The 12,379-nt window shown below is 48.0% G+C and overlaps 1 protein-coding gene across 5 annotated transcripts in view; it reads left to right on the plus strand.

The window, feature by feature from the left end:
• LOC105463639 (lysophosphatidylcholine acyltransferase 4) overlaps positions 1–12,379 on the plus strand; it is a 129,864-nt gene that overhangs the window by 111,193 nt on the left and 6,292 nt on the right. For 2 of the 5 annotated variants that reach the window (XM_071067138.1, XM_071067137.1), the window contains one exon: positions 11,966–12,108. The exons of 2 other annotated variants lie outside the window; for them this stretch is intronic. In XM_071067138.1, coding sequence (XP_070923239.1) covers positions 11,966–12,108 — 143 coding nt within the window. Of the gene's footprint in view, positions 1–10,491; positions 10,690–11,965; positions 12,109–12,379 lie in introns of those variants that run through there. One more of the 5 variants, XM_011710838.3, reaches the window with a different exon arrangement.

Here is a 12,379-nt window from a genome sequence, read left to right on the forward strand (position 1 = left end):
GATTTCTCAGAAGGTGGGATGAACTACTTAATTTCAGCTTGGTGACGTGGAATTTAAGCATTTTGGTTTGGTCTATCAGGCCTGGTACAGGAACTTAGTCGAACCAATGACCTCCTATGAGTTTTATTTAACACTGTCTTTACCTAACTCTAGTCAGACTCTTCTGAGCTCTCTTCTCAACCGGGCCCTGACTTTTGGGCTTCCTTGTTTGTCTCCACTTAATCCAGTTTTAGCAAGAGTCCTACTGGGTCAGTTTAGCAAAACTCCCCCACTCTTGGTATCTGATTAAATTCGTTATCCCCCACCCTCAATTTCTTATCACCTTGCCCTACCTTCAGCAAAAATCCTCTTGGATCGGCTTTGCCACAATCCCCCTTACCGTTGAGGTTTCCTTTTAGTAAGTTTTCACCCACTGATGTCCATTCTGCTCCTTGGCTATAAATGTTCATGTTTTTGTTTTGTTTGGAGTTGAGCCTAATCTCTCTTCCCTACTAAAAATCCATTGAACAAAGTTTGCCTTACCATCTTTTAACAAGAATCATGAGTAATTTTTTTTTATTTAATGCTAGCTGGCTTAACAAGCAAGAAAATATATTCTCTCACATAACAAGAAGTCCAGAAGTACTGCCGATTTCAATTTAATTTGTTCAGAGGCTCAATTCTGTCATCAAAGGCCCAGATTCTTTGCATCCAAGCAGTCTGCCTTCCCAAGTGTTGACTGTCAGAGTAGTTTCAAGATGGCTCCAGCAGCCATGGGTATCACACTTAGAAACATCCAAAAGATGAAGGTATTCTCTTAAGAGTGAGGAAAATTTTCCTAGAAATTCCTCAGCAAGTGGCCAGAGTCACTCATTCTTTCCTAGTCAATCACTGACCAGAGGAATGAAATTAGCTCAGATGGATTCTAGCTACCCTGGCTGCCCCTGAGACAAATGCCTCTGTCAGGCAGCTAGATACTTGAACTAAATAGAGGTGCTGTTAAGGAGGAAAGAGGAGAAAGGACCAACATATCTACTACAGGTTCCAAAGGCTTACTCTACAAAAAATGCAAAACATCTAAAATATCCAACCCCGTCAGTACAGCACTGGCAGAATCCATTATGCTAGGGCATGTATATTCAAAAGAGGCAGAGAAAAAGGGTAAAAACAAAGAAACGGTTCCTTGTCAATAAGCATCTAATAGTAAACAGGTTTGTGGAATATTTTAGGAGAACGTTAATAAAAACATTTAAAATATTAAAACTTGTCACAAAGACTGAGATTGCTATGCAATTAGTGATACTGTTACTGGAAAGGGGTTGCAATCCAGAGACCTCAAGAGAATAGGCCGGGCACGGTGGCTCATGCCTGTAATCCCAGCACTGTGGGAGGCCAAGGTGGGCAGATCACCTGAGGTCAGGAATTTGAGACCAGTAGAAACCCCGTTTCTACTAAAATTACAAAAATTAGCTGGTTATGGTGGTGGGTGCCTGTAATCCCAGCTACTCAGGAGGATGAGGCAGAAGAATTGCTTGAACCTGGGAGGTGGAGGTTGCAGTGAGCCGAGATAGTGCCACTGCACTTCAGCCTGGGGGACAAGAGGAAAAACTCCGTCTCAAAAAAGAAAAAAAAAGGAAAGAAAGTAAAGGAATAAAGAATGGCTACTCCATAGACAGAACAGCGGCATGGGCTGCTCAACTGATTATACTTATAGTTACTTCTTGCTTATATGCTTAAAAAAAAAAAAGTAGGGTACAATGATCTTCCAACCAGGAGTTTCAACATGTGGTCTCTGGGCAAGATGAAAGAGCAGACAGTTGCTCTGAGTAACAGAAAAGATAGAAAAGAGAAAGGAGAAAAGGGGAGAAAAGCACTGTCTGTGGCAGGGCACATAGCTCCAGGAGGCCAGAGAAAGACCCACCCATTGCGGCGACACTGAATCAAAAGTTCAGGCACCCACTTTTCAGTAATGTAGGGATCTCTTCCAGCAGTCCCATCAGCTCTCAAGTTTCCCCCTTTAGGGAGAAAAATGCTCCCACGTCCGGTGACCCTGTACATGCCTAATCCTGTCATCCACAGCCATCAGCAAAAAGTGCAAGGCAGATTAATCCAAAGAGAACAGCAGTTAACATCCCATAATGCCAAATCCATTTTTAACCAAGACGGACTTTACTGAGAGGGACCTCTAACCTGTAACCCCCTAAATCTTAGGAAGGGCTCTAATCTTCCTAAGTTGGGCCTCGAACCCAAGTTTGGTCAAGTTTGCCTTTTATTAAGAGAGGCCTTTAACCCTCTCTGTCTTAGTAGGGACTCTAACCCTCCTAAGTTGGGCTTCTAACCCAATTCCATCCTTTACCCAGGTTAAATGGACCCCACCACTTACTCAAAGTCGGCCAATTGGTACTGCTGTTTTCTTTGGGTCAGAGGTTTCCTCAATATTGTCCCCTCATGGTTCAACCAGAAGACGTTACCAGAAAGGGATCCTGATCCAGACCCCAAGAGAGGGTTCTTGGACCTCACACAAGAAAGAATTCAGAGTGAGTCCACAGACTAAAGTGAAAGCAAGTTTATTAAGAAAGTAAAGGAATAAAGAATGGCTACTTCACAGGCAGAGCAGCGGCATGGGCTACTCAGCCGATTATACTTATAGTTACTTCTTGATTATATGTTAAACAGCGGGTGGATTATTCATAAGTTTTCTGGGGAAGGGGTGGGCAATTTGTGGAACTGAGGGTTCCTCCCTTTTTTAGACCTTATAGGATAACTTCCTGACATTGCCATGCCATCTGTAAACGGTCATGGTGCTGGTGGGAGTCTCTTTTAGCATGCTAATGCATTGTAATTAGTGTATAATGAGCAGTGAGGACAACCAGAGGTCACTTTTGTTGCCAACTTGGTTTTAGTGGGTTTTGTCTAGCTTCTTTACCGCATCCTTTTGTCAACAAGGTCTTTGTGACCCGTACCTCATGCTGACCTTCTGTCTCATCCTGTGGCTAAGAATACCTGTCCTCCTGGGAATGCAGCCCAGTAGTTCTCAGCCTTATTTTACCCAGCCCCTATTCAAGATGGAGTCACTCTGGTTCAAATGCCTGTGACAATACAACGAAGTAACAACCCGACAAGGAGTGGCGAGAAGCAAAGACATTGCAGGACACACAAAAGACGAGGAAAACAAATGATAAAAGAATAGAAATTTGAAACCCTGTCTCTACTAAAAAGACAAAGAACTAGCCGGGCAAGGTGGCGGGCGCCTGTAGTCTCAGCTACTCCGGAGGCTGAGGCAGGAGAATGGCGTAAACCCGGGAGGCGGAGCTTGCAGTGAGCAGAGATTGTGCCACTGCACTCCAGCCTGGGCGACAGAGCAAGACTCCGTCTCAAAAAAAAAAAAAAAAAAAGAATAGAAATTGTTGATGAAAAGGTCAAACTCTATAAAATATTTGAAGAGATTTATTCTGAGCCAAATATGAGTGACCAATGGCCCATGAGACAGCTGCAGGAGATCCAGAGAACATGTGCCCAGGATAGTTGGGCTACAGTCTGGTTTTATACATTGCAGGGAAATATAAGACGTCAATCAATAAGTGTAAGATGTACACTGGTTCGGTCAGGAAAGGTGGGACAACTTGAGGGGGCGAGGGGTGTTGCCTTCCAGGTCACAGGTGGATTCAAAGATTTTCAAACTGACAATTGGTTGAAAGAGGTTTTTTGGAGTGTGTGTTTTTTAAGCTATCTTCTACCAAAAAGAGAAAGAGTTTATTATCTAAAGACCTGGAATCAATCTAAAGGAAGGTCTGGGTTAAGATGAGGGGTTGTGGAGACCAAGGTTTTATCATGCAGATGAAACCTTCAGGTAGCAGGCCTCAGAGCTCTTATCAGACCTAAAAAGGTGTCAGACTTGGTTAATTCCTTCCTGGATCAGGAAAGGATCAAGGATTCTCTATAGAATGTAGATTTTCCCAACAAGAGAAAGCTTTGCAGGACCATTTCAAAATCTATCAAAGGCCGGGTATGGTGACTCTTGCCTGTAATCCCAGCACTTTGGGAGGCCAAGGTGGGTGGATCATTTGAGGCCAGGAGTTCAAGACCAGCCTGGCCAACAGGGTGAAACCCCATCTCTACTAAAAATACAACAATTAGCTAGGTGTGGTGATGCATGCCTGTAATCCCAGCAACTTGGGAAGCTAAAGCACTAGAATTGCTTGAACTCAGGAGGCAGAGGTTGCAATGAGCCAAGATCACATCACTGCACTCCAGCCTGCGTAACAGACTCTATTAAAATATACACACACACATATATATAAAATATATAAACTAATATAACATATAAAATATATAATATACAATATATAAGTATATATTATATAATATATATGTATAATATATATATATCTCTCTCTCAAAGAAATGTATTTTGGGGCTGGGCATGGTGGCTCATGCCTGTAAATCCCAACACTTTGGGAGGCCAAGGTGGGAAGATCATGAGGTCAGGAGATCGAGGCTATCCTGGTCAACATGGTGAAACACCGTCTCTACTAAAAATACAAAAATTAGCTGGGCGTGGTGGTGCATGCTTGTAATACCAGCTACTCAGGAGGGTGAGGCAGGAAAACAGCTTCAACCATGCAGTCGTGACATCCATGAAACTACCTTCAATTCCATCATGAAGTGTGACGTGGACATCCATAAAGGCCTGTACGCCAATGCAGTGCTGTCCGGCGGCACCACCGTGTCCCCTGGCATCGCCCAGCAGGATGCAAAAGGAGATCACTGCCCTGGCTCCCAGCATGATGAACAAGCAAGATTATTGCTCCTGCTGAGTGCAAGTACTCCATGTGTATCATTGGTTCCATCCTGGCCTCGCTGTCCACCTTCTAGCAGATGCAGATCCACAGGCAGGAATACGAGTCCCACTTCTCTCACCCCCATCTTCCACTGCAAATGCTTCTAAACAGACTGTTACTTAGTTGTGTTATACCCTCTCTTAACAAAAACCTAACTTGCATAGAAAACAAGATGAGATTGGCATGGCTTTACCTGTTTTCTGAGGGGTTTTTGTGTGTTTGATTGGTTTGGGGTTCTGTTTTGGTTTTGGGTTTTTTTTTTTTTTTTGACTTGATAATTCAGGATTTACAAACTGGAATGGTGAAAGTGACAACAGTCTGTTGGAGCGAGCCTCCCCCAAAGTTCGAGAACTTTGGTTGTACCTAGTTATTTTCAATTTTTATTTTATTTATTTTGAGACAGGGTCTCACTCCGAGGGTCTCACTCTGTCACCGAGGCTGTAGTGCAGTGGCCCAATCACAGCTCACTGCAACCTCAACCTCCAGGGCTCAGGTAATCCTCTCACCTCAGCTTCCCAAATAACTGGGAATACAGTGCACACCACCATACCTTGCTAGTTTTCTATCTTACGTAGAACAGGGGTCTCACTATGTTGCCCAGGCTGGTCTCAAACTTCTGCGCTTGGGTGATGTGTCTGCCCCAGCCTTACAAAATGCTAGGATTGCAGGCGTGAGCCACCACGCCAGGCCTGTTCTTTTGTTTTAAATAGTCATTCCAAATATCATGAAATGTATCGTTACAGGAAGTTCCTTTGCCCTCCCAAAAGCCACTCCACTTCTCTCTAAGGAAAATGGCCCAGTCCTCTCCCAAGTCCACACAGGGGAGGTGATGGCATTGCTTTCATGTAAATTATGTAATGCACAATGTTTTAAATCTTAGCCTTAATAACTTAATAGTATTTTATTTTTGTTTTGTTTTTATTCTTTTTTGAGACAGGGTCTCACTCTGTCACCCAGGCTGGAATGCAGTGAGGCGATCTCAGCTCACTGCAACCTCCGCCTCCCAGGCTCAAGTAATCCTCCCACCTCAGCCTCCTGAGTAGCTAGGACCACAGGAGCGCATGACCCCGCCTGGCTAATTTTTTGTATTTTTGGTAAAGATGGGATTTCACCATATTGCCCAGGCTGGTCTCAAATTCCGAAGCTCAAGTGATTGGCCCACCTTGGCCTCCCAAAGTGCTGGGATTACAAGCGTGAGCCACTGCATCTATTTTGTTTTATTGAATGAGTCATTGGGGCCATACTTTTTGTCCCTAAACTTGATGTGTATGAAGGCTTTTGGTCACCCTGGGATTGGTTGGAGGTGTGAAAGTAGCAAGGGGTTACCTATACACTGACTTGAGACCAGTTTAATAAAAGTGCACATGTTAAAAAAATAAAATACAATATTAAAGGCCTAAGGGCCAGGCGCGGTGGCTCATGCCTGTAATCCCAGCACTTTGGGAGGCCGAGGCGGGTGGATCACGAGGTCAGGACATCGAGACCATCCTGGCTAACGGGATGAAACCCCGTCTCTACTAAAAATACAAAAAATTAGCCAGGTGTGGTGGCAGGCACCTGTAGTCCCAGCTACTCGGGAGGCTGAGGCAGGAGAATGGCATGAACCTGGGAGGCGGAGCTTGCAGTGAGCTGAGATCGCGCCACTGCACTCCAGCCTGGGAGACAGAGCAAGACTCTGTCTAAAAAAAAAAAAAAAAAAAAAAAAGCATAAAAATAAAATTATGTGTAACTATGCATGTATGAATTGCCTTAATTGAAAAAAATGAAATTATAAAATTGGAACTAGCTTGGAAAACACAAGATGTACAGAAACCTACCCTCCTTTAAATAATAGATAAAGCTATGGAATCGTCTCTAAGAACTTTTAAGACATTGTCTTAATCTTCTCAGGCTGCTGTAATAAGATGCCATCGACTGGGTGGCTTAAACAACAGAAATTTATTTATCACAGTTCTAGAGTCTGGGAAGTTCAAGATCAAGGTGCCTACAGATTTGGTGTCTGGTGAGAGCCGACTTTCAGATAATGTAGACAGCTGTCTTCTCACATGTCCTTTCCTCCATGTGTACTCATGGAAAGAAAGATCTCTCTCTCTCTCTCTTTCTCTTCTTATAAAGGCACTAATCCCATCATGAGGGTCCTACCCTCATGACCTAATCTAGACCCAATCTCCCAGAGACTCCACCTTCAAATAGCCATCACATTGGGGTCTAGGGCTTCAACATATGAACTGGGGGGAAGGGAGACACAAACATTCAGTTCATAACAGAAATAAATCTTGGCCTAGTGTGGTGGCTCATGCCTGTAATCCTAGCACTTTGGGAGGCTGAGGCAGGATGATTGCTTGAGACCAGGAGTTCCAGACCAGTCTGGTCAACATAGTGAGACCCTATCTCTATTAAAAAGAAATGAAAAATTAATATAATTAAAAATTTAAAAAGGACAGACCACCAGTAGTGACCCACACCTGTAATCCTAGCACTTTGGGAGGCTGAGGCAGAATGATCACTTGAGCCCAGGAGTTTAAGACCAACAACGCAAACCCTGCCTCTATTTAAAAGAAGGAGGAGGAGAAGGAGGTGGGGGGAGGAGAAGGAGGTGGGAGGGGTAGGAGTGGGGGAGAAGGAGAAGGAAGAGGAGGAGAGGGGGAAAGAGGAGTAGGAGAGGTAGGAAGTGGGGGAAGAGAAGGAAGGGGAGAGGAGGAAGAGGAGGAGGAGGGGAAGAGAGGGAGGAGGAGAAGAGGAGGAAAAGGAGGAGGAGGAGGGAAAGGAGGAGGAGGAGGGAAAGGAGGAGGGAGGGGATGAAGAGGAAGAGAAGAAAGAAGAAAGAAGAAGGAAGAAGGAAAAAGAAGGGGGGAAGGGGAAGAGGAGAAGGGAAAGGAGGAGGAAGAAGGGGAGGAGGTGGCGAAGGAGGAAGAGGAGAAGAAAAAGAAGAAAAGAATGCTGAGAATGCTGACTGCTTTATTTGAGGCTATAAAACATGCGAGGTTGGGAGGGAGTCTAGATAGGAGTAACTTCTGGCTTCTGTCTGGTCCCCCTTCCAAGAGAAGATTAATGTTATCCAATAATGCAGAATTCCATTGATATGTCATTGTCTCCATTACCCCCAGGTAATGGTGACTGATACAGATACAGGGGTCAGGTGGAGGAGGAACGTGTCTGGCCTGGTGGCTATTTTGGAGGGAATGACAGATGCTACCAGAGATTATCAATTTCTTAACATTATTCTTTACAACTGGGTTGCCCCTTCTCAGATTGCCTGCAGAAAGGCCACCATAATAGCAAAGACGGTGAGGGGCTAGAAAAAGGGGAAATGTGGATGCTTTCATGACTCATTCATAGAAATGAACTTTTTAGTTCATCCTGGATGACTGACACTAGCAAATATTTGATTATCAAAACTCTACCCCGTAGTTGGGTTTTCATAGTATTCATTGCTCTTGAAGAGCACCAAAAAATTTCATTCCAAATTTGACATATTTTGAGATGACTGTTCGGAAAGCCTGCAAAGCTGTCTTTTGTGGGGGAAATTTGCATCTGCAGAGAATCTGCATTGATGCAGACAGGCTTTCTCTGGTGCTCTCCCTTGTCCAGATCTAGGAAAGATTAAATGAGAGTCTGACATCTTTAAAGGCCTGACAGAAACTTTTACCATCTATTCCTTCTAAAGGCTACTCTCTGTGAGATTTCATTTGTTCACCAAGACTGTCTTTGCTAGCCAAGCCTCTTCTTCTCCCCCTCCCATAACCTGTCTTGCCACCAAAACCTGTTTTGCCCAGATGCAAGCTCCCATTCTTTCTGTAACCTCAAGGTGGTATAAAAGCAACCATTTGGCCATTTCTCTGAGTTTTTATATTCTGTATGACTTCCACACACGTGTGCATCAAATAAAATTTGCAGGAGACCAGGCCTGGTGGTTCACACCTGTAATCCCAGCACTTTGGGAGGCCGAGGCGGGCTGATCACCTGAGGTCAGGAGTTTGAGACCAGCCTGACTAACATGGCAAAACCCCGTCTTTACTAAAAATACCAAAATAATAATAATAATAATAATAATAATAATAATAATAATAATAATTAGCCCAGCATGGTGGCAGGCACCTGTAATCCCAGCTGCTCTGGGAGGCTGAGGCAGGAGAATTGCTTGACCCGGGAGGCAGAGGATGCAGTGAGCCAAGATTGCGCCATTGTACTCCAGCTGGGGCAACAAGAGTGAAACTCCATCTTAAAACACACACACACACATACACAAAACTCCTTCTCCCCAAAGGCAAGGCAAGGGAGATTAATAAATGCGGTTGTACTTTCTCCATTCTGGTGAGAAAGCTGAAATCATCTGCTTAAAAAAAAAAAAAAAAAAAAGGCTGGACACGGTGGCTCACTACTTGTAGTCCCATGGGAGGATCACTTGAGGCCAGGAGTTCGAGACCAGCCTGGTCAATATAGCGAGACCCTATCTATAAAAAAATAAAATTTGGAAATGATGTATTTGTGTTGGAACCTCCGTGTTCTATACAAAAATATCCCAGTGCAGCTCCTTGGTCTCAGTAGGATGCATGAGCCTTCAACCTTCTCAGCCTGGGCTCAGAAAATTTCTTGGAGGAGATTAATTTGGAGTTTGGTTTAAAGGAGAAGCCAGTGGCAGCAAACGCTATTGGTTATGAGAGGTCTCTTTTTCTTTCACTGTCTTCCTTCACCTTCCCTAACTGCCATTCACTGGGCAGAAGAAATAAAACAAAGTGAACTTTGGCACATTCTTTTCTCAAGCAATGAAACTCTTATCCCTTTTGTCATGGCAATGGATCTCAGAGTTCACCTAATTCCCTGGTCCCAGATCTCAAATGATGGCCTGAGGCTAAAGAGTTTGTTTCCTAGGGTAGCTTGGAGCTTGTGGGTGAGGGGAATTACTACCGTGTCCTCGGCGTTCACCCAGAGAGGAACCAGAGATTAGCAACCACTGCCTCTCCCCCGCCAGACCCTGTCCGGCTCATGGGAAGCACATGGGTCAGTGTACTAGGGATTCCTGGCGCCTCAAGGGTTCAAGCAACCCTCACACCAGTAAAGGCGGCCCTGCCTCGCACAGGCAGGACGCGGAGGTGGAGAGTTGCGGGACGCCATGCAGCCGCCAGAGGACGCAAGTGCCTCAAGTCCCCGCGCGATGGCGTCCCCCGGACCGGGAAGGAAAGGTGGTCCGCCTGCGAGGAGACGCGGACCCGGCCAAGGAGCCCACAGGGAGAGCCGGGCGCCGCCTCACCCCCGAGCCGTCGGGCTCCGCATCCGGCCCACCTGTCCCTCCCTGCCTAGCAACCCAAGAGCCTCACCCTGATCTGCGCTCGCGGGGTGACCTCGACGCCCGGGCGGGGACCGAGGGCACTCTGAGCTCTGCGCCCGGCTCCAAGACCCACTCCGGCTCCGAGGCGGAGGCCAGGTCTTCAGAGAGGAACGACTGAGGGGCCAAAGCCTAGGGGTAGCCCGCTTCAATCCTGGCAGCCGCGAAACAATGGCCCCAGGGGCTGCGGGCGCCGCGGCGGGCGCGGAGGAGCAGGGGCTCCCGGGCGCTGGAAGCCCCGCCCCTCGGCCGGCGCCCTGACAACGCGGGCGGGCTGGGCTGCGCCGCCTGCTCCCCGCCCCTCGGCCGCCCGCACCGGGCGGGGCCCGGGCCAGAGCGCCGCCGCCGCCGCTGCTGCAGCAGCAGCTGCTCTGCAGAGTGGTGGCCGGGGCCGGGGCCGGGGTGCCCTCCCTCCCACCTTCTCCCGCCATGAGCCAGGGAAGTCCGGGGGACTGGGCCCCCCTCGATCCCACCCCCGGACCCCCAGCATCCCCCAACCCCTTCGTGCATGAGTTACATCTCTCCCGCCTCCAGAGGGTGAAGGTAATGTGTAGGGAGCGGGCGTCGGAAGGACCCGTGGGGATAGAAAATGGGGCCGTTTGAGCCCTGGCAAAGGTGGGCTTGGGGATCCATGAGAAGGAGATGGCTGAGAGGCTTGCGGAGCTGGAGTCAGAGGGTGCGCACGTGGGGGCGGCCGCGGGTGGGCAAGGAGCCCTGGAGAGGACGCTGCGGGCTTGTGCGATAGACAGGCTCGAAGATGTGGAAGAACTGAGTAGGTGGGGATGGAGGACTGCAGGGGACCCTAGGGTTGGAGAGATGAAGGACGCTGGGGAATGCGGATTACATTCTGCAGAGCCGGATGGCTAGGATGGAGTTAGAGGCTACGGGAAGCCGGGGGTGGGGGCGGGGGCGTGCCGAGTGTTCCTCCGAGGCATGACTTAGAGGGAAGACGTTTCTGGGCCCGGAGCCTGCGACCTTGTGCCCTTTCCTACACTCCCTCTTCCCACTCCCTCCAACCCCCCTCCACCCCGCACTGCAGCACCTCCCGGTGGGGGCAGGGAGGCTGAGAGGGAGGTTGGCTACAGGAAGTGGAGGGCCGCGCCAGCCTAGGGGAACTGGGAGGTGGTGTGGGGAGGGAGTGTCCAAGGTTTCTGCTGTCATCACCTCCCCGGAGGCAGGCTCCAGGGGCTAGGTTTGTTTACCTGCTTCTTCCCCAAGGCAGCCTATGGAGTCACCCTGGCTCCTGGCAACCTCTCCCATGCGGAGTGGGGCCGAGCTCCTGTCTCCCGTATCCCCCAGTACTATAGGATTACTGTTGAGCAGTGTTAGAAACTGACCTGGGGCCTGAAAACTGGACCTCTCGCTGTTTACAACCCTCTGCCTCCTAGGCCCGAAGTGGGAAGATCTGTGCACCTGGTTTCTGTTGGGCATAGGAGCTATTTATGGAACAAGATGTGGGGGAGGAGGACCTATCTCTAACCTACTGTACATCAAGCACAGCGCCCTGCACTTTCGCTTGCATTCTTATTAAATCCTCTAACTGCTAGATGCGTTTTATGACGTTCGGTTTTATAAGTGGGGTAGGGAACAACTGAAAGACAGGAAATAAGGCCCTTGATGCCATTAATCTTTTATCCTCTTGCCCTCATTGGTATCTTCATCCCACCTTGGGTCCCAGTCCCCTCTTCTGTTCCCACACCACCTGTCACATGCAAGGGATGATGGCTGTTTGCTCCCGGGTCTGCCCTTTGTGGGAGAGGGATGCTGTGGAGGGAGCATATCCAAGCTCTAAAGTGGCATTCTCTCGCACCCTTTGCAGTTCTGCCTCCTGGGGGCATTGTTGGCCCCCATCCGAGTGCTTCTGGCCTTTATCGTCCTCTTTCTCCTCTGGCCCTTTGCCTGGCTGCAAGTGGCCGGTCTTAGTGAGGAGCAGCTTCAGGAGCCAATTACAGGATGGAGGAAGTAAGTGGGGAATCAGCCCCCAGAGACCCTATTTCTCTTCTCTGCTGTCTATTCTGCTCCCTCTTTAAGAAGAAAAGGGAGGATTCTGAAACTATTCTGTCTAGCTTGGGTAGATGAGATGAGTCAGCCAAGCTCAGACGTGGTTCCCAGACCTCACCTCTAAGTAATGTGCCCTGGTATGTCCCAAAGTGGCCAGAGACCTTGGCCCCTTGGTCACATCCTATTTAAGGGTAAAAGAGGGGTGCCCTACTTTCCCGGTGCCTGAACCTGG

Source organism: Macaca nemestrina, chromosome 7 (assembly GCF_043159975.1).
Source record: "Macaca nemestrina isolate mMacNem1 chromosome 7, mMacNem.hap1, whole genome shotgun sequence".
Taxonomy (NCBI): domain Eukaryota; kingdom Metazoa; phylum Chordata; class Mammalia; order Primates; family Cercopithecidae; genus Macaca; species Macaca nemestrina.